Here is a 22741-nt window from a genome sequence, read left to right on the forward strand (position 1 = left end):
AAACTTCTGACTCAGTACCCCTTCAGGCTCTCCCAAGCCCTTTAAATTCACCCTTTAAGTCTGTAACCGGTACCCTTCTCCCCAGGAGAAGTGCCCGGCAGGGTTCCTTTCTTCCTTTCAATAAAGCCTGTTACTCTGGTCTTTCGGACTCCCATGGATTCCAACATTTGGTGCTGAAACCCCAGACAAGGTACTAACTGACTGCACAATCCCTCTTTGCCGTCCAAACTTACAACCAGGGAAGCAATGGGCAGTGGCAGCTCGTCCCAGGCTTACTCCCTGATTCTGTTGGGACGTGTAATTGTAGGTTGATTGGCTGGCAGTCTAACCCTGTCCTGAATCCCTGTGGGACCAGAAAGGTAAGGAGTTTCTCCCCCCCCTTCCCAGGTTGGCCTCCAAATTTCTCTCTAAAAACACCCCTTCCTGGTTGTACGGTTTTGACTTCAGACCCCATATCTACGGGTGGTCTACCTCTACTCCTTTATGGACTTCTACGAAAGTCTAGGCGTGCCTAGCCAGGCCCCTCTCCTATGTCCCGGGATCTCGGCCTTGGGGTGACGACCTCCTGTCTGAGACTCTCTTCCTATGGAGATATTTCTCCTCTCAGAACTGTGACTGAAGACGGAGACACCCCCCCCCTTTCTCACCAGTGTCCTCTACTGTGGGCTCCTCCCAGTCCAAACCGTCCAGCCAGACTCCCCTCGGAACATGGGCTCCTCCAAATCTCAGGCCTCAGAGACTACTCCTCTACCCCTTCGGGACTACTCCTTCGAGACTCACTCTACTCTCTGAGGTTCACAGTTTGGGAGGTTTCTACTCCGAGCGGCTAGCTTCTATGGACTTCCTCGAAAGTCTAGGCACCTAGCCAGGTTGCTTTCTACTACCATTGCAATATCCTAAGAGATCTTGACAATTTCTGCCACCAGACAGGGAAGGCATCAGAAATTCCTTACATGCAGGCTTTCTTCTCCTTTCGCTCGCTCCTGTCCTTAATTTCTGTGCCGCCTGTTCTACACGTAGGACATTTTTGGCCAGAGAAACCTCACCTAAAACCCCCACTCCTAATCTTTCCTTCTCTGCGGACTCCCAACTCTCTTCCCCTCCTGCCTGACCCTCGGGGGCACCCCTCTTTCGGGACTCCTATCTGGTCCCTCTGCAAATTTTTCGCTTGAGACTCTTCCCTCCAAAAAGCTCCCTCCCCTCTCTTCACTGAATCCTCTTCATTCACCTGCAAATACCATTCTCTCTTTCCTCTCCCCTGCTGGCCAGTGGCCCCTCCCTTCTCCACTGTGTTCTTAAACCCCTCCTGCCTCCTTACAGATGGGGCAGCTCTGTCTCTTTTTCTTCTTCAACCCATCCTTCTCCCTCCTCAGAGGCTGACTGTGCCTTCCACTACCCCTCACCCTCTCCCCTCTCCTCAGAGCTCTAAATCTTTTTGACTCCTCTGACCACGTGGAGTCACCATCAGCACTTTAATCCCCTCCTCCTCCTCCTGCAAATTCTGACCCTCCTTCTTTCCATCCAGCTGTTCACACTGTCCATCCATCTGCTTTCTCTCTTCCTCCCCTCTATGCTGACAACTCCTTGCCATCTCAAAAAACTTAAAAAAGCAGAGTTGTCTATTAAGCTGTGTGAATAATCTGTTTTGTCTTTTTGTTTGTCAGAAAATATCTCTAGTATAATTTTAACGGAAACAAGTAAAGCGCGCTCAGTTAAATTCCTTAATTCATACTTTGTGTGTGAAATCTTTAATGTATAACTGTGTCTATTTCTAAGGCAGTAATTACCCCACCTCTTAAATCAAGGCTTACTCATCCCCATGGACTGTCCCGGCAATACCCCCATCCCTCCTGTTCAAAAACCTTCAGGGCTTATCGCCTTGTACAAGCCTTACACCTAATCAATAAGGCAGTAATTCCCCTCCATCCAGTACAAGTTACTAATCTCTACAAGTTACTGTCACACATTCCCTCAAACACCACTTACTTCATGATCCTAGACCTCAAGAATGCCTTCTTTACCATTCCTCTACACCCTGACTCTTACTTTCTGTTCGCATTCACCTGGACTGACCCGGAAACTAATGCAGCCCAGCATTTACGGGGACTGTCTTACCCCAGGGGTTCAAAAACAGCCCACACCTGTTTGGGCAGGCACTAGCTCAGGATTTAACAGCATGCAATCTCAAAACTAGTACTCTCTTATAATATGTAAATAACCTACTCCTCTGCAGCCCCTCCCTGCCTGCCTCAAGGAAACACACCACCACCCTTCTTAACTTCCTCGCTATGAAATGATATCACGTCTTCTCCGCTAAGGCTCAAATTCACTCTTAGTCCATAGTCTATCTGGGCATCACTTTAACCCCCACCACCTGAGGTCTCACACTAAATCGAACTCAGACCCTCCGCAGTCTCCAACCACATACCATCACATATCAAATCCCTTTTTTTTCCTTAGTCTAATAGGCTTCTCTAAACACTGGATTCCCAATTTTACTCTCTTAGTCAAGCCCCTCAGTGAGATCTTCTGAGCATGGCTCTTAAGGTCTATAATGGCCAAGGAAGTAACAGAAAAGGCAAATAAGGCCCAAAAGAAGTCAGAAAATACCAGCTTTTGGCATACGCTCTTAAAGGCTCCAGCGCCCTAAAGAGCTTCATAGAATTCCATCAGGATCCTGCTCCAAAGTGGAAAGGTCATTGAACTGAACCCTGCCAAGCTTCCCAGCCCCACTGGTTTACACGTCTTTGCTGTGGAAAGAGGGACATGAGAAGGTAAGCTGCCCTCTTGCTCCATGGAGGAAGGGTTCAGTCTCTTCTAGCCCTGCTCCAGCTACCTGTGACCTGACCTTGCCCAGCATGCTGGGAATTGCCACTGAAGGCCCAAGGACATTGTTCACGAGCCTAAGGTATTTCTTCCAAGTAGCAGATAAACTGATCTCATTTCTGTAAACACAAGGGCCATCTACTATGCCTTGTCTGAATATTTGAGTTTTATTTATCCCTCGAAGATCTCTACTGTGGGTATTCACAGTCTGATTTTGTTACTTTATTGAATGTATAGCATCTCCTTTATTCCTCTTGTCTCAATGCCCCATGCCTATTATAGTCTGAGACCTGCTGCTAATTCCAGCTAGAAGCAGAAGCAGCGGTCACTAGGACTGAAAATCTAACTGCAAAGTGTAGAAATGTAACCACCCTTTTCCTAAGTACTTGTAGGATTTACAGGTTACTCAGCAAACTGTTCAAAGACTGTCCAAAAGGCGCTTCCAGCATTACATCACCCAAGGACTGACTTTCATGTGGACAGGTCCACACACCGTGATCCTGACAACTTCCACTGCTGCTAAAGTAGAAAAACAGCATAACACTTATATGTGTCTCCCTACTAATTAGACAGAAACCTGTACCCTAGTCTATCTCACCCCAAATATCAACCTAATCCCACCCTATGAGCCTCTTTCAGTTCCTAGTACAATACTCATCAACCTAAGGACCATACGAGCTATATAGATAATACCTGTACTTGTTGCTTTAAAAAATATCTATAGGCCCTGGCCTGTTGCCTCAGTGGTAGAGCGTCGGCCTGGCATGCAGGAGTTCCGGGTTTGATTCCCGGCTAGTGCACACAGGAGAAGCACCCATCTGCTTCTCCACCCCACCCCCTCTTCTTCCTCTCTGTCTCTCTCTTCCCCTCCCGCAGCCAAGGCTTGATTGGAGCAAAGTTGGCCCGGGCACTGAGGATGGCTCCATAGCCTCTGCCTCAGGCGCTAGAATGGCTCTGGTTGCAACAGAGTGACGACCTGGATGGGCAGAACATCGCCCCCTGGTGGGCGTGCCGGGTGGATCCCGGTTGGGCGCATGCGGGAGTCTGTCTGACTGCCTCCCCGCTTCCTACTTCGGAAAAATACAAAAAAAAAACTATAAAAATAGGTCTAGGGCCTGACCAGGCGGTGGCGCAGTGGATAGAGCATCAGATTGGCATGCAGAGGACCCAGGTTCGAGATCCTGAGGTCACTAGCTTGAGCGTGGCTCATCTGGTTTGAGCAAAAAGCTCACCAGCTTGGACCTAAGGTCCCTGGCTCCAGCAAGGGGTTACTCGGTCTGCTGAAGGCCCACGGTCAAGGCACATATGAGAAAGCAATTAATGAACAACTAAGGTGTCACAACGAAAAACTGATGATTGATGCTTCTGACCTCTCTCCGTTCCTGTCTGTCTGTCCCTATCTATCCCTCTCTCTGACTCTCTCTCTGTCTCTGTAAAAAAATTAAATTAAGCCCTGGCCATTTGGCTCAGCGGTAGAGTGTTGGCCTGGCGTGTGGAAGTCCCAGGTTCAATTCCCGGCCAGGGCACACAGGAGTAAGCACCCATCTGCTTCTCCACCCCCCTCCCTCTTCTTTCTCTCTCTCTCTTCCCCTCAAAAAGAAAAAAAAAGACAGAAAAAAAAAAGTATCTGAAAAATTAAATTAAATAAAAAAAATAGGTCTAGGCGCAGGGCAACTGGCCACTTCCCTGTATTATTCCTACTCTCTCTCTCTCTGAAGCCCAACGAATTCATAAACATGAAATGAGTGGTTTCACACAAACTGGGTGTCTTGACTATTGCCTTTCATTGGTTCACTCACTCTCCTACTTATTTTTCCAACTTTTGGACCCTGCCTGTTATGTTTGTTCACTAGTTTCTTACAGAACCACATTCAGACCTTCACCAATAAGAAAATTGGAAAAACCCCTTGTTCCTGATGCACCAATTATAGGATCAATCCTAATTTTGTGCCTAATTTTAATGCTTGCCCCTTTCTTTATCAAGTTCCTGCAGGCTCGAATGAGGGAAATATTCAGGATTACCTACAATCAAATGCTTTTACACCCCTACTCCAACAACCCCTGGGGGGGTCATGAAGGAGGCCCCCAATAGTGATAACAGCAGGAAGTAGCTCCAGAAGATGGCCAGTCTGAGACAAACCTCCTTCCTGAACCCCATACCCTTTCCTTCCCCCACCTGTTTTCCTTTTTATCACATCACAGAGTTGAGAAATGATAGATATATGAATTTACCAGAACTTCCAACTGCCCTTGTTGTCCCACCTGGCTGCCTGACCTCACCCTTACTTACTGGATAATCGCCCCTGAGGCAGAAAAGTTCCAGAAAGCTGACCAACCTCCCAAGGAGGAGCATTCCAGAAAGCTGAAATCCTAAAACCATAAAAGGGAACGTACTAGAACTTTTGACTCAGTACCCCCTCAGGCTCTCCCAAGCCCTATAAAATTCACCCTTTAGTCTGTAACCGGTACCCTTCTCCCCAAGAGAAGTGCCTGGCAGGGTTCCTTTATTCCTTTCAATAAAGCATGTTACTCGGGTCTTTTTGGACTCTCATGGATTGCAATAGATACCAAGATGGCAGAGGAATAGGCAGATACACAGACTCCCAGCTCACACCACCAAACTAGATTACAAATTAATTCAGGAACAATCAGCGTGAAAAAACAACTTTGGATTACAAGAACAGGTCTCAAAAACCAAGGAGCAAAGAAGAAGCCACACCAAGCTTGGTAGGGTGTGTGCAGGCACAGTGAGGCTCCCCTGCTTCCAGGAGCAAAGGGGGGTGAGGCTGAGAGCACAGAAGGGCTCTCGTTACAAGGAAAAGAGCAGAAAATATCGCTCACAGCCACTTGCCTGGGGACCTGGGAATGAGGTGTGCTAAGAGGGCTGGCTTGTCTTCCAAAAGGAAAGTGGAAAGAGAGAGACAGACGGTTAGAGGCAGAGGAATGCATGGGAGGACCTGAGAAGCTGACTCATCCACTGCAGAGGCAGCCATAGCTGGGGGAGGGGTTGATCTCTCCACACAGCAGAAGCCTAAAGTGGTTCTCCGTGACCCACCTCCAGAAAGCTCTCAAGCTCCAATCAGCCCAAGACACAGCTGAAAACAGGAAGTGGGGAGGAGGGGCAGTAACACAGGTCTCCATGGAGATCTGAGATACACCTTCCCCTACTGAACAGTGGAGAAAGTCCCAGGCCCCTGAGAGAAGTTGGCAGATCACACCTTCAGAGTCTCAGATTACACACACACACACACACACAGCATTGCTGGATACAAATAAGCCCCCTTCTGAGATCAGTAAACAAGATTACCACCCAGTTAAAAAAAAACTGAGAAGAAAACAAACAAATCAAGACTTCTCCAGGCAAGGGGACCAAAACTGGAAGGTAATGGGAAGACAGAGAAGCATAAGTCATATGCTTCAACAAGATAAATCCTCTGAAAAAGTCTTGGACGAATCAGAAGTAATCAAATTACCAGATGCAGAGTATAAAATAATGATTGTTAGGATGCTTAAGGATCTCAAAGCTACAATGGATGGTCTTAGTGAACATCTCAATAAAGAAATTGTAAGCATCAAAAAGGACACAGAAATCATAAAGAACCAGACAGAAATGACAAACAAAATATCAGAAATGAAGACTACACTAGAAGGAATTAAAAGCAGCCTGGATGAAACAGAGGATCAAATCAGCGACTTAGAGGACAAGATAAGCAAAAGCATGGAAGCAGAAAAGCAAGAAGAGGATTAAAAAGTCTGAGGAAACTCTAAGAGAGCTCTGTGACAACATGAAGAAAAACAGTATCTGCATCATAGGGGTTCCTGAAGGAAAGAGAAAGAATAAGGCCTAGAGAAGCTCTTTGAAGAAATTATACCTGAAAATATCCCTAAATTGATGCAGGAAAGAGTCACACAAGTTCAAGAAGCAGACAGAACCCCATTAAAAAAGAACCCAAAGAGACCCACCCACACCAAGACATATCATAATCAAAATACCAAAGCTAAGAGATAAAGAAAGAATATTAAAGGTTGTAAGAGAAAAACAGTCAATCACCTACCAAGGAACACCCATAAGGATGACATCCGACTTCTCAACAGAAACACTTGAGGCCAGAAGGGAATGTCAAGAAATATTCAAAGTAATGCAGAACAAGAACCAAGACTTCTTTATCCAGCAAGACTATCATTTAAAATTGAAGAAGAAATAAAAAGCTTCCAAGACAAAACAAAAAACTCAAGGAATTCATCACAACCAAACCAATGCTGCAAGAAATGTTGAGAGGTCTGCTGTACACAGAACAAAGCAAGGAAAACAAATACACACACACACACACACACACACACACACACGAAAGCCCGGTGGTCATATGAAATGACTGCTGTTCTAGATATTATAAATTGTAATTAAAATGATTTGTGCAAAGGTGTCTGCTAATTCAAACTAAATTACCCAGGACAGGCCGCGAGGATGCCCCTTTGCTTAGTGCCCCACGGGGTTTCCCCCTTCTACTTGCTTAATTGCTTAAAGTAGAGTGCAATGAAGGAAACCACTGGCAGTACATTTCTTAAGAGTCCCCGCTAGCTCAATAAATAAAGGTGATTTAAATAATAAAATGTTAATTCACATGTCAAAGATCTCTTTGTACACAACATTTCTTGTGTAGATCTTTCCATCATTTTCAAGCTCGCCTTGCAGAGGGCCATCAATTTTTTTCTTTTTTTTTTTTCTTTTTCCGAAGCCGGAAACCGGTGGAGACAGTCAGACAGACTCCCGCATGCGACCGGGATCCACCCGGCACGCCCACCAGGGGGCATACTCTGCCCCTCCGGGGCGTCACTCTGTTGCGACCAGAGCCACTCTAGCGCCTGGGGCAGAGGCCGAGTAGCCATCCCCAGCGCCTGGGCCATCTTCACTCCAGTGGAGCCTCGGCTGCGGGAGGGGAAGAGAGAGACAGAGAGGAAGGAGAGGGGGAGGGGTGGAGAAGCAGATGGGTGCCTCTCTTGTGTGCCCCGGCCAGGAATCAAACCCCGGACTTCTGTACGCCAGGCCAACGCTCCACCACTGAGCCAACCGGCCAGGGCCCATCAATTATTTTTAATTTTACGTCCGTTCTTTCACGAACTCTTGAATAGGCAACATAAAGTTGACCGTGTCCAAATGCAGGCTCAGGTAAAAAAATGCCAACACGCTTAAGCGTTTGGCCCTGAGAATTATTGATGGTCATAGCAAAGGCAAGTTTTACAGGAAATTGTCTACGTCTCAATTGAAACGGCAACCCTGTTTGAGATGGAGCCAAATCAATTCTTGGAATGACATGTATTTCACCTTTAGAGGAGCCAGTCAAAGACTTAGCTATTATGACATTATTTTTCAATTGGAGAACCTCTAGTCTTGTACCACTGAAAAGACACCTTCTGGTGTTAAGATTTCTTAACAGCATAAAAATTGCTCCAATCTTTAACCTCAATTTGTGAGGTGGCATGCCAGAAGGTGGGACTATTTGAATGCCGTGGCAACTTCACCCCATTGGCTAGTACAGTTACGCAAGCAACCAATAAGCTATTGGTGACAAACAGACACTTAAGCCGCATATAATAAAGATATATATAGTAAAAGAGAAATATAGACTTTTTTAAATGGCAATAAACAACTACATATCAATAATAACCTTAAATTTAAATGGATTAAATGATACAATCAAAAGACATAGGGTAGCTGAATGGATAAGAAAACGGACTGAAAGTAAACGAATGGAAAAAATATTTCATGCAAATGGAAATGAAAAAAAAAGCTGGGGTAGCAATACTTATATCTGAAAAAATAGACTTTAAAACAAAGACTATAGTAAGGGATACAGAAGCTCACTACATAATGATAAAGGAAGCAATCCAACAGGAAGAGATAACCATTATAAATATCTATGCAACTAATATAGGAGTACCTAAATATATAAAGCAGATTTTGATGGATATAAAGGGTGAGATCAACAGCAATACTATATTAGAGGATTTCAGTACCCCACTAACATCACTAGATAGATCCTCAAGAAAGAAAATTAACAAAGAAACAGCAGCCTTAAAGGACATACTAGATGAACAGGATTTAATAGATATCTTCAGAAACTTTCACCCCAAAGCAACAGAATATACATTCTTTTCAAGTGCACATGGTACATTCTCTAGAGTAGACCACATATTATAGCATAAAACAAGTCTCAACAAATTTAAGAAGACTGAAACCATATCAAGCATCTTCTCTAAGCACAATGGCATGAAACTAGCAATCAACTACAATAGGAAAATTGAAAAACACTCAAACACTTGGAAACTAAACTGCATGTTATTAAACACCAAATGGGTCAACAATGAGATCAAGGAAGAAATAAAATATTTCCTTGAAACAAATGAAAATGAGCAGACAACAACTCAAATCTGTGGTACACAGTAAATACAATCCTGAGAGGGAGGTTCATAGCATTACAGTCATACCTTAAGCTAGAAAAGGCTCAAATAAACAACTTAATCCTACAACTAAAAGAACTAGCCTGACCAGTGGTGGTGCAGTGGATAAAGCGTTGACCTGGAAATGCTGAGGTCATCGGTTCAAAACCCTGGGCTTGCCTGGTCAAGGCACATATGGGAGTTGATGCTTCCTGCTCCTCCCCCCTTCTCTTTCTCTCTCCTTTCTAAAATGAATTAAAAAATAAATAAATAAAAAATAAAAGAACTAGAAAAAGAACAGCAAGTAAAGCCTCGAGGAACTGAAAAGAAGGAAATAATAAAGATCAGAGCAGAAATAAATGACATAGAGGCTAAAGAAACAATACAAAGGATCAATGAAACCAAGAGCTGGTTCTTTGAAAAAGTAAACAAGATCGATGAACCCTTAGCCAGACTCACCAAGAAAAAAAAAGAACTCAAGTAAATAAAATTAGAAATGAGGGTGGAGAAGTAACAATGGACACAGCAGAAATACAAAGGATTGTAAGAAAATACTATGAAGAACTGTATGCCAAAAAATTAGACAACCTAGGTGACATGGCCAAATTCCTTGAAAAATATAATCTTTCAAAAATCAATCTGGAAGAATTAGAAAGCCTAAATACACCAATTACAACAAATGAGATCAAAACAGTTATCAAAAATCTCCCAACAGCTTGACCATGTTGTGGCAAGGTGGATAGAGCATCAGACTGGGATGCAGAGGACCCAGGTCAAAGACCCCGAGGTTGCCAGCTTGAGCGTGGACTCATCTGGTTTGAGCAAAGCTCACCAGTTTGGACCCAAGGTCGCTGTCTCAAGCAAAGGGTTACTTGGTCTTCTGTAGCCCCACGGTCAAGGCACATATGAGAAAGCAATCAATGAACAACTAAGGTGTTGCAACAAAAAAACTAATGATTGATGCTTCTCATCTCTCACCGTTTCTGTCTGTCTGTCCCTATCTGTCCCTTCTGTGACTCTCTCTTTCTCTCTCTCTCTGTAAAAAAAAAAAAAAAAAAAAAAAAAAATCCCAAGAAACAAAAGCCCTGGGCCAGATGGCTTCACAGGCAAATTTTACCAAACATTCAAAGAACTAACTCCTATTCTTCTCAAGCTATTTCAAAAAATTCAAGAGGAGGGAAAACTTCCAAGCTCCTTTTACGAGGTGAGCATAATTCTGATTCCAAAACCAGGCAAAGACAACACAAAGAAAGAAAACTATAGGCCAATATCCCTGATGAATTTAGATGCTAAAATTCTCAACAAAATATTAGCAAACCTGATCCAGCAATATATGAAAAAAAATCATACACCATGATCAAGTGGGATTTATTCTTGGGAGGCATGGCTGGTACAATATTTGCAAATCAATCAATGTGATTCAACACATAAACAAAAGGAAGGAGAAAAACCATGATAATATCAATAGATGCAGAAAAAGCATTCAATAAAATCCAGCACCCATTTATGATCAAAACTCTCAGCAAAGTGGGAATACAGGGAACATACCTCAACATGATAAAGGCCATCTATGACAAACCCACAGCCAACATCATACTCAATGGGCAAAAGTTAAAAAAAATCCCCTTACGATCATGAACAAGGCAGGGGTGCCCCCTTTCACCACTCTTATTCAACATAGTTCCGGAAGTCCTAGCCAAAGCAATCAGAAATGAAGAAGAAATAAAAGGCATCCAAATTGGAAAAGAAGTAAAATGATCATTATTTGCTGATGATATGATACTGTACATAGAAAACCCTAAAGTCACAGTCAAAAAACTACTGGACCTGATAAAGAAATTCAGCAAGGTGTCAGGATATAAAATTAATACTCAAAAATCAGAGGCATTTTTATACACCAACAATGATCTGTCTGAAAGAGAAATTAAGAAAACAATCCCCTTCACTATTGCAACAAAAAAATAAAATAAAATACCTAGGAGTAAATTTAACCAAGGAGGTTAAAGACTTGTACTCGGAAAATTATAAAACATTGATAAAAGAAATCAAGGAACATACAAACAAGTAGAAGCATATACCGTGTTCATGGCTAGGAAGAATAAACATTATTAAAATGTCTATATTACCCAAAACAATGTATAAATTCAATGCAATTCCTATTAAAATACCAAGGACATACTTCAAAGATATAGAACACATATTCCAAAAATTTATATGGAACCAAAAAGAACATGAATAACCTCAGCAATCTTGAAAAAGAATAAAGTGGGTGGTATCACACTTCTGGACGTCAAGTTATACTACGAGGCCATTGTACTCAAAACAGCTTGGTACTGGCATAAGAACAGGCATATATATAAATAATGGAACAGAACAGAGAACCCAGAAATAAACCCGCACCTTTATGAACAATTGATATTTGACAAGAGTGGTAATAGCATACAATGGAGTAAACACAGTCTCTTTAACAAATAGTGTTGGGAAAATTGGACAGCTACCTGCAAAAAAATTAAACTAGACCACCAACTTACACCATTCACAAAAATAAACTCAAAATGGATAAAAGACTTAAATGTAAGTCATGAAACCATAAGCATCCTAGAGAAAAACATAGGTAATAAACTCTCCAACATCACTAGCAGCAATATATTTGATTTATCTCCATGGGCAAGGGAAATAAAGGACAGGATAAATAAATGGGACTGTATCAAACTAAAAAGCTTTTGCACAGCTAAAGATAATATGAACAAAATAAAAAGGCAAACCACACAATGAGAGAACATATTTGACAATACGTCTGATAAAGGGTTAATAACCAAAATTTATAAAGAACTTGTAAAACTCAACACCAGGAAGAGAAACAACCCAATCAAAAAATGGGCAAATGAATAGACACTTATCCAAAGAGGACATACAGATGGCCAATAGGCATATGAAAAAATGCTCAACATCACTAATCATTAGAGAAATGCAAATTAAAACCACAATGAGATAACAGCTCACACCAGTCAGAATGACGCTCATCAACAAAACAACACAGAATAAGTGCTGGCGAGGATGTGGAGAAAAGGGAACCCTCCTGCACTGCTGGTGGGAATGCAGACTGGTGCAGCCACTGTGGAAAACAGTATGGAGATTCCTCAAAAAATTAAAAATCGAACTGCCGCCTGACCTGGTGGTGGCGCAGTGGATAGAGCATCGGACTGGGATGTGGAAGGACCCAGGTTCGAGACCCCGAGGTCCCCAGCTTGAGTGCGGGCTCATCTGGTTTGAACGAGGCTCACCAGCTTGGACCCAAGGTCGCTGGCTCCAGCAAGGGGTTGCTCAGCCTGCTGAAGGCCCGCGGTCAAGGCACATGTGAGAAAGCAATCAATGAACAACTAAGGTGTTGCAACGCGCAATGAAAAACTAATGATTGATGCTTCTCATCTCTCTCTGTTACTGTCTGTCTATCCCTCTCTCTGACTCACTCTCTGTCTCTGTAAAAAATAAATAAATTAATTAATTAAAAAAAAATCGAACTGCCTTTTGACCCAGCTATTCCACTTTTAGGAATATATTCCAAAAACACATTATCGAATCAAAAGGAGAAATGCACCCCCATGTTTATGGCAGCATTGTTCACAATCGCGAAGATCTGGAAACACCCCAAGTGTCCATCAGTGGACAAGTGGATTAAAAAGCCGTGGTACATACACAATGGAATACTATGGGGCCTGAAAAAGAAGGAAATATTATTTTTTGCGACGACATGGATGAAACTATTATATTAAGTGAAATAAGCCAGGCAGAGAACGAAAAATATCATATGACCTCACTCATCTGAAGAATCCAATGAACAATATGAACTGAGGAGTGGAGTAGAGACAGAGTCCGGATCAAAGGATCTAGAAGGAAAGGGGACAGAGGGAAAGAGAATGATAGGGTGATAGGATGGGATGAGAGCAAAAACGCAAATCTTAGAGGAAGGCGGGAGGGCGTTATGGGGATGGGGGCAGGGGGGATGTATTGGGGAACACAGGGGAGGGGAGGATGTATTCGGGGGGACACTAGAATCTATGTAAACACAGTAAATTAATTAAAAAAAAAGAAAAAAGAAGAAACCACTTTGTTGGCTCATCCATAAAAAGAAACTCCTTATTCATTAAAGTTTTATCATGAGGCTGCAGCAATTTGGTCCCATCTTCAAGGCTCCACTTCTAATTCTTGTTCACTTGCTATTTCCACCATAGTCGGTATTTTCTTTTTCCTGAAGTGAGAAACAGGGAGGTGGAGAGACAGATTCCTCCATGCGTCTGATGGGGATCCACCCAGCATGCCTACCAGGGGGTGATTCTCTGCCCATCTGGGACGTTGCTCTGATGCAACCGGAGCCATTCTAGCACCTGAGGCGGAGGTCATGGAGCCATCCTCAGCGCCCGGGCCAACTTTGCTCCCATGGAGCCTTGGCCGTGGGGGGGGGGGGTGGAGAGAAAGGAGAGGGGGAAGGGTAGAGAAGTAGATGGGTGCTTTTCCTGTGTGCCCTGACCGGGAATCGAAACTGGGACTTCCACACACCGGGCCGATGCTGTATCGCTGAGCTAGCCGGCCAGGGCTCCTCCAGCGAAGTCCTGAACCCTCAGAGTCATCCACGAGGGCTGCAATACACTTCCAAATTCCTGCCAAAGTTTGTATTTTGACCGCTTCTACTGAATCACGAATGTTAATGGCATCTAGAATGCTGGATCCTGTCCAGAGGGTTTCCAGATGACAGAGGAATCACTATCTACGGCAGCTACAGCCTTACAAAATGTATTCTTAAATAAAGCAGGAAAGTTGAAACTGCTCCTGGACCCACAGGCTGCAAAATGGGTGTTGTGCTAGCAGGAATGAGAGCCACACAGATCTCACTGTCTATCTCCATCCGAGCTCTTGGGTGACCAGCTGCATTATCAATGAACCATAATACTTTGTAAGGAATATTATTTTTTCTGAGAAGTGGGTCTCAACAGTAGGCTTAAAATATTTAGTAAACCATGCTGTAAATAGATGTGCTGTCATCCAGACTTTGTTGTTCCATTTAGCATAATTCTGAAGGGCCTTCGGATTTTCCTAATAACTGAGTATTGGCTTCAACTTCAAGTCACCAGTTGTGTTAACCCCTAACAAGAGGGTCAGCCTGTCCTTTGATGTTTTGAAACCAAGGCACTGATCTCTCTCTCCTCTCTAGCTATAACAGTCCTACAAATCCTGGCTGGACAGTCCGGTTGGTTAGAGCATCATCTTGAAGGACAGAGGTTGCTGGTTCGATCCCTGGTCAAGGCACATATGGGAACAGATGTTTCTGTCTGTCTCCTGCTCTCTCCCTTCCTCTCTCTAAAATCAATGAAATAAACATTTAAAAAGTCCTGGACAGCATCTTCCAGTATCAGGCTGTTTCTTCTACACTGAAACTGTTGTGTAGTGCAGCCACCATCATGAATTATCTTAGCTAGATGTGGATAACCCACGACAGCTTCTCTGTCAGCAAGTACTACTGCCCCTTGCTCTTTTATGTTATGAAGACGGCTTCTTTCCTTCAATCTCATGAACCAACTTCTGCTAGCTTCCAACTTTTCTCCTGCAGCTTCCTCACCTCCCAAACCCTTCAAAGAACTGAGGAGAGTCAGGGCCTTGCTCTGGACTAGGCTTTGGCTGAAGGGATGTTGTGTTGTGGCTGATTTGATCTTCCACCCAGACTACTACAACTTTCTACGAAGCAGCAATAACGCTGTTTCACTTTCCCTCCATCCATGTGCTCACTGGAATGGCACCTATAATTTTCTTTAAGAACTTTTCCTTTGCATTTAGCACTTGGCTAACTGTTTGGCACAGGAAACCTAGTATTTGGCCTGTCTCAGCTTTCATCACGCCTTCCTTGCTAAGTTTAATCGTTCCTAGCTTTTGATTTAAAGTGAGAGATGTGTGACTCCTCTTTTCACTTGAACGCTGTGCATTATAGACTTATTAACTGGCCTAATTTCAATACTGTTGTGTCTCAAGGAATAGGGAGGCCCAAGGAGAGAAAGAGAGATGGGGGAACAGTCAGCTGGTGGGGCAGTCAGAACACACACAATACTTATTAAGCCTGAATATGGAGAGTTCATGGTACCCCAAAACAATTACAATAGCAATGTCAAAGATCATTGATCACAGGTCACCATGACAAATTATAAAGAAAAACTTTGAAACATTGCAAGAATTACCAAAATGTGACAGGGAACTAAGTGAACAAATGCTGTTGGGAGATGGTGCCTATAGGCTTGCTCAATGCAGGACTGCAGACCTTCAACTGGTAACAAAAACACAGTATTTATTAGTGCAATAAGGCAAAAGACAATCAAAAGAGGTATGCCTGTACCCCAATCTACCTTACTGAAGAACAGCCTCTCCAAAGGTGGGTTGAGGGAATAAGTCTATATTCAAATATTTTAATTAAATAAAGCCTTCAAAAATAAAGGCAGTACATATGCCTGTGAAGAAAGAAATACCTTCTCCTTAGTTTCAGGTTACTTGATTCTGATTCGAAACTTCTTCTTTAAATATCCTGAAGAAGGTCCAGGCCCTTGCCAGCCATTCCAAAGAGGCCAGAGCGTCCAGTTACCACGGGTAATCCTCTCAGTCTGCAGCCTCCCAGAAAGCTCTGGTCAAAAGGGCTAAGGGCAGGAGTCCCAGCACAAGCCACCCTTCAGTGCTGCTCCTGGTCCCCAGCCCTCACAAGGGGGACACTCTCTGGACAGCAACGCTCATTCTGTCTCACCTCTCCAGGCTCACACAGCTTCCTGAAGGGACCTGGACTTGACCTCTCTTCTCACTGCCTGTGAATGACGTCCCCTCACCACCTTCGACTCTCAAAGACAGCTCTCCTCTCAGCGCCGTCTCTCTGCAGATGCCACCAAAGGAAAGGAGCTGCTCTTGCTGACACATTCCACTTGCTTGTTCTATGTACAGTCTGCACCCCTTCCTTTTCCACTTCCCTGAAATGCTCAGACATGAAATCAGGTATCACTACACACCTACCAGAATGGCTAAAATAAAAATGACAACACCGCCCTGGCCGCATGGCTCAGTTGGTGGAGCGTCATCCCGAAGCACAGAGGTTGCCAGTTTGATCCCCTGTCAAGGTACATACAGGAACAGCTTGATGTTCCTGTCTCTTCCCACCTTACTAAATTCAATAAATAATTTAAAAACAAATAAAAATCACAACAACAGGTACTGGCGAGGATGCGGAGAGACTGATCACTCATACACTGTGGACGGAAATGTGCCACGGTGTGGCTGCTCTGAAAACAGTACGGGAATTCCTCAAAAGGTCAAGCGTATAGCCCAGCAGTCCCACTCCTAGGTGTTTCCCCAACAGAAATGATGGTATATGCCCATACTAAGACTTGCGTATGAATGAATGTTCAATGGTCACGACAGTTTTATTTGGAGTGGCCCCAACTGGAAACCACCTAGACATCCTTTAACTGGCTAAGCACAGGGTAGACCATCCATACCCTAGAATGCGCTTCAGCAATACCAGGACTGAACGGATGCGCGCAACAACTTGGAGAAACCTCAGGGGCCTTACGCTGAATGAAAAAGCCAATGCTGCCCTGGCCGGTTGGCTCAGTGGTAGAGCGTTGGCCTGGCGTGCAGGGTCCCGGGTTCGATTCCCGGCCAGGGCACACAGGAGAAGCGCCCATCTGCTTCTCCACCCCCACCCTCTCTCCTTCCTCTCTGTCTCTCTCTTCCCCTCCCGCAGCCGAAGCTCCATTGGAGCAAAGATGGCCCGGGCACTGGGGATGGCTCCTTGGCCTCTGCCCCAGGCGCTAGAGTGGCTCTGGTCGCAATAGAGCGACGCCCCGGAGGGGCAGAGCATCGCCCCCTAGTGGGAAGAGCCTCGACCCTGGTGGGCTTGCCAGGTGGATCCCGGTCAGGCGCATGCGGGAGTCTGTCTGACTGTCTCTCCCCGTTTCCAGCTTCAGAAAAATACAAAAAAAGAAAAAAAAAGAAAAAGAAAAAGCCAACGCCAAAAGGTAATATACTGTGTAATCCCCCTTTTATTAAAATGTTTGAAATGACAATATTTTAGACATGGAAGATAGATTAGTAGTTACCAGACGTTAGGAACAAGGGAGAGGTCCCATGACTCCACAGGGGTAGCACAATGGAGATCTTCGTGGTGATCAAACAAAACAAATCTCGTATCTTGATTATGGTGCGAGTTACACAAATCTACACATTTGTTTTTTTGTGGTTTTATTTTTAACTTTACTCAGTTTTTTTAGAGACACACACACACAGAGAGAGAGAGAGAGAGAGAGAAGGGAGAGGAGCAGAAAGCATCAACTCTCATATGTGCCTTGACCAGGCAAGCCCAGGGTTTTGAACCGGTGACCTCAACGTTTCCAGGTCGATACTTTATCCACTGCGCCACCACAGGTCAGGCTACACATTTGTTAAGACAGCAGAGAAAGGCCCTGGCCGGTTGGCTCAGTGGTAGAGCGTTGGCCTGGCGTGCAGAAGTCCTGGGTTTGATTCCCGGCCAGGGCACACAGGAGAAGCGCCCATCTGCTTCTCCACCCCTCCCCCTCTCCTTCCTCTCTGTCTCTCTCTTCCCCTCCTGCAGCCGAAGCTCCATTGGAGCAAAGATGGCCCAGGCGCTGGGGATGGCTCCTTGGCCTCTGCCCCAGGCGCTACAGTGGCTCTGGTCGCAACAGAGCGACACTCCCCCCCCCAGGGGCAGAGCATCGCCCCCTGGTGGGCAGAGCGCCACCCCCTGGTGGGTGTGCCGGGTGGGTGGTCGGGCGCATGCGGGAGTCTGTCTGACTGCCTCCTTGTTTCCCGCTTCAGGAAAAAAAAAAAAAAAGACAGCAGAGAACTACACACTTTATTCTGAAGTCAACCTTCTCCTTTTGCTACTGTCCTATAAATATAAAAGAAATATCCAATGGGGGAAATTGGGTGAACACAGGACTTCTCTACTGTCTTTGCAACCTCCTATAAATCTATAACTATTTCAAAATAAAGTGTTAAAAATATTGATTTAATAGAAATATCAAGTCTCTATCACCTGAAATCTCAGGAGTCCAGGCCCAGGTCCATTAAGAGCTCTCAAACGAACCCTGTCCACCCTTGCTTCACTGCCTCTAACAAGAAAATCGGAATATTAGGGTTGTCTTAGAGACTTTATCTGCTCTGTTTTTCCTCTCCATTTATTTTTCCACTACTTCAAGCCTGTTGCTTTACAAGTTACAACAGGTCAGAGAAAAACCGCAAGGTTTTAAAAAAAAGGTGGAGGGCAGAGTAACAAAGGGGAAGTGTTTCACAGTCAGCAAGGGAGTGTGACTGGCATCCTATGACAGGAAGAAAGAAAATGACATTGCAAAAATATGCAGGAAGTTTATTCAAAGGTAAGGCAACTGGTGTCCTAAGAAACTGAGGTGGAATCTGGTAATTATTCAGTCATGTTTCTGGCTCTCTTCCCTCAACAACAACAAAAAAAGTCCTTTGACCATCATCAACACAGAAGATGCAACAAACATCAGAGTTCTCTTTTGCAAGACAAAGAGAGGAGGTAAGTGAAGCAGCCATAACTCAGGAGGCCCCACTTCCAAAACACTGCCAGCAAGGGCCACATAGCAACCACATAGCAACACTGAAACAAAAAGAAATGGGAGCTGACAAAGCATGGCTGCCTGGGCTCTTCCAAAAAGTAGTGCCATGATGTGACTCTCTCTCTGTTCAAAAGAGATACATTAATAATAAGGGAACAAAGTAACTTCCTGCCCTCAGCCCAAATAAATAGAACTTCTCCAGATTACAGGGGCAAAATTATAGATTGCAACCATCAGCAAACAAAAGGTCTATTTTAACCTTTGATCACTGTGTCCCAGTATTCAGAGGAGCTGGTTGGTAGCTAAGGAGACCCAATTCTAGTTCTGGCTCTGCCACCATCTTACCAGTTCAGTGACCTTGGACAGGTCACTTTCCATCAACCAATCAGGACTAGCCAATCATTTCAAGGCACAGGGTTAATTTGTGTTGAATGACACTTTGACTACTTGTGCAGAAAGATATTACATATTAGATCCACAGGGAGAAAAGATAAGTGCCTTCCCTAGTCCCACTCGCAGCCAGCCCAGTTAACTTCCCAAGCCAGTTTTCCAGAGGAGATAAAGCCCCAAACCAAAATTGTAGGAGGGTGACCTGCATAATGGCCCACCACTTGTCTTTCAGTTGCATCATCTGGAAAGGTCAAGCTTGAGCACAGAGAAGATGGGATCCAATAATTAAAATCTAGTTGCCAGTGTCCACCTGTTCTGTTTTTAAGCTTAAACATATAAGGCACTATGAATTAGAGAACTGTGGGTGCCCTAAAATTCATGTAGCTCTCCCCTCTAATTTTACAATGGTCACTACAAGTGGCCTTCTGTGTCTTTCTGTGGAAACAGAAAAACTCAGTAGCTTGTGACAGTGAAAAACACCCAGTGTCTACATTTCTCTGAATGACCTGGCCTTTGCAATCTGGAAAAAGTAGGAATTACAGTCATCCTGGTATTAGATAAAGGTCCTTTCTACCTCTCAGATGATGTTATGGAAGGTGATAGAGCCTCTTAAAAGATGCCCTCACTTGAACGAACCCAAATTAGGGAATAGGCTAAATCACATCCTTCACATGCCTGCCCATCAATCACCTCCCCAAAAGGTCAATCCCACCCGTTATCAAAGTAAGTCCTTATGGCACCCCCAAAACACCACCGTTGTACCATCTCAAGGTATGTAAGTCATGTGTGTCAGTTACATACCTACCTGTCTCATGCAGTTTGCCCCAACACGCACAAATGTAGCACACGTTACAAAAAGAATCAATGTAAAAGCTCCATACACCCTATTAGAAATGGGGGCAAATCCGGGAGAAGTCATATTTGTAAGTGAGCAGGGAGCAGGGATCCACATGTGCTGAGTAAGAGACAGCAAAGTGCATGGGGACTCCCCTACTTCTACTATCCCGGTTCTCTAGCCACCTCTGGGGCTGAGGCCAGAGAAATGCAGGAATGAGGAACCACACCCTGCTCTTCCTTTCCCCAGCATGTGTCACAACTCTGATGCAAATCCCACCGCCCCGAGTCCAAAGACCAGGTAGGGCGGCAGAGGTCTGTTACATAAGCTCTGCAGGGCCGTCTTTGGGGCGCCCCACCCCACTTCACCCTCCGACCCCCGCTGCTCGAGGGGGTTCAACTCCTGATCATCTAAATCAACACCCACTGGACCTTTGAAATGTGGGCTGTTTCTCATCTGCCTGGGATGGCGCAGGGCGGCAGGGAGGGGAGACTAACCGAATGACCTTTCAAGGTCCCTACCTTGGGGCCTAGAGATTTGCTGCTTAAGCCTTAGGTCCCATCCCACTTCATTGCCTGGGCACCGGAGGCATGGCAGGAATAGCAAACAGGGCAGAATGGGTCCGCAATCTGAGCTGCTATCGGTGGATCCGCCCTAAAAGGGCAACTCCAGCTCGCTCACTAGGCTGGGAGACATGAGATCAGGAACCATCAACTCCCGGCAAAGCCTCAGCCACAATGCTCGGCAGCCTCGCCCAGACGGCGAGACGCCGTAGAACCGAGTCCAGGACTAAAAGCAACTTTACCCACGCGGGAAAGCGCGTTGGCCCCGGCTATAGGCTGTGGCAGAGCCCCGAAGGCGCGTGGGCAGACGTACACAATTACCTCATGATGACCCGCTTCCCCTTCACGTCCAGCTTGTCCAGAGTCAGCTTGTTAGAAAGCGACATTTTGGCAATTCAGCAGCAGCGAGAGGCCCGGCAAGCACACAGCAGCGGAGACAGAAGCGAACGTCTGCCAGGGTATGCGTGCCGACCACTGAGCTGTGCGCCCGCCGTACCTCCCTGCCCCGCCCCTTCCTGGCCGGCACGCTGCGCGTGGCTCACGGCAGCTGCTATTGGACGAGGACCAGAGGCACCGGAGCGCTCCCATTGCCCGAAATCGCTGTCAGTCTGTCGAGGGCGCGGGTGGGACGTGCGGCTAGCGTTTGTCACGTAGCGCACGCGTCGACCCACTGGGAACTTGAGTGACTGAGGGCAGGACCCTGGGGTGGTGTCGCCGGTCCGCTGGCAGAGGAGAAAGAAGCGAGGTGGCGTCCCCAAGAGACGTGAAGGGCGTGAGAGGCCCAAGGTCGCAGCTCGCGTTCCCACCGCCGTCCCCACAGCAGCTGCAACGGAGCCGCGACATCCTGGGTTTTCCTCTCCACCCCTTTCCGCCCCTCCCAACGGATTCCCGGCAACCCTACCAGGGTCCATGCAAATGGAACTTCCCTTTGGAAAACTCTGGTTTCCTGGCTCCCTAAGATGGAATTCTCCATAAGGCTGCTAAGTGCAGTCAGTAATGGAGATTTCTTAGAAGTCCCAGGTCCCTTCCTCATCCCTACTTTTTTTATAATAAGAAGTGCTATGTAACTTCTGGTTCTGACACAATGCTTATGGCAAACATACAACATTTTTAATGTGTTAATGCTCACAAAACTCGGAAGTACTGTCATCCTGATTTCACAAATCAAGTAACTGATTCATGAAGAAGTTTACTGACTTACTTATGGTTTCAGATCTTATAATCAGGGGTCGGGAACCTATTTGGCTGAGAGAGCCATGCACACCACATATTTTAAAATGTAATTCCATGAGAGCCATACAACGACCCGGGTACATTACGCATATTCCAATAAAAATTTGGTGTTATCCCGGAGGACAGCTGTGATTGGCTTCAGCCACCCGCAACCGTGAACATGAGCAGTAGGAAATGAATGGATTGTAATACATGAGAATGTTTTATATTTTTAACATTATTATTATTATTATTGTATTTTTCTGAAGTTGGAAAGGGGGAGGCAGTCAGATAGACTCCTGCATGTGCCCGACTGGGATCCACTGGGCATGCCCACCAGGGGGTGATGCTCTGCCCATCTGGGGCATTGCTCTGCCGCAACCAGAGCCATTCTAGCGCCCAGGCCAATTTTGCTCCAATGGAGCCTTGGCTGCAGGAGGGGAAGAGAGAGACAGGCAGGAAGGAGAGGGGGAGGGGTGGAGAAGCAGATGGGTGCTTCTCCTGTGTTCCCTGGCCAGGAATCGAACCAGGGACTCTTGCACGGCAGGCCGACGCTCTACCACTGAGCCAACCGGCCAGGGCCCATTATTATTTTTTTTATTAAAGATTTGTCTGCAAGCCAGATGCAGCCATCAAAAGAGCCACATCTGGCTCATGAGCCATAGGTTCCCAACCCCTGTTATAAGTGGTGAATTCAAACCTAGGCAGGCAAGATGTAGAGTCCACACGCTTACCTATACTATATATCCAATACAGTCACCAATGCTGGAATCTAAGTACTTGGGTGTCCAACATGCTTACAGTTAGCTAAAATGAAGTAATTTTAGTCAGAAACATAAAAAGTTCCCACATAT

The 22741-nt window shown here is 45.2% G+C and overlaps 1 protein-coding gene and 1 long non-coding RNA gene across 3 annotated transcripts in view; one reads left to right on the top strand and one right to left on the bottom strand.

Annotated features, from left to right (window-relative positions):
* Positions 1–21195, bottom strand: part of PGK1 (phosphoglycerate kinase 1) — a 42253-nt gene extending 21058 nt beyond the window's left edge. Inside the window, exon 1 of one of the 2 annotated variants that reach the window (XM_066249742.1) lies at positions 20997–21195. In XM_066249742.1, the coding sequence (XP_066105839.1) occupies positions 20997–21061 (65 nt within the window). In that variant the 5' untranslated portion in view covers positions 21062–21195. Of the gene's footprint in view, positions 1–20633; positions 20652–20996 lie in introns of those variants that run through there. The other variant, XM_066249743.1, reaches the window with a different exon arrangement.
* On the top strand, positions 306–5283 carry LOC136317489 (uncharacterized). Its single transcript, XR_010727878.1, has 3 exons — positions 306–359; positions 2674–2774; positions 4811–5283. It is a non-coding gene; the product is annotated as an uncharacterized lncRNA (long non-coding RNA).
* Positions 21196–22741: the final 1546 nt, after the last annotated feature.

This window comes from Saccopteryx bilineata, chromosome X (assembly GCF_036850765.1).
Source record: "Saccopteryx bilineata isolate mSacBil1 chromosome X, mSacBil1_pri_phased_curated, whole genome shotgun sequence".
Taxonomy (NCBI): domain Eukaryota; kingdom Metazoa; phylum Chordata; class Mammalia; order Chiroptera; family Emballonuridae; genus Saccopteryx; species Saccopteryx bilineata.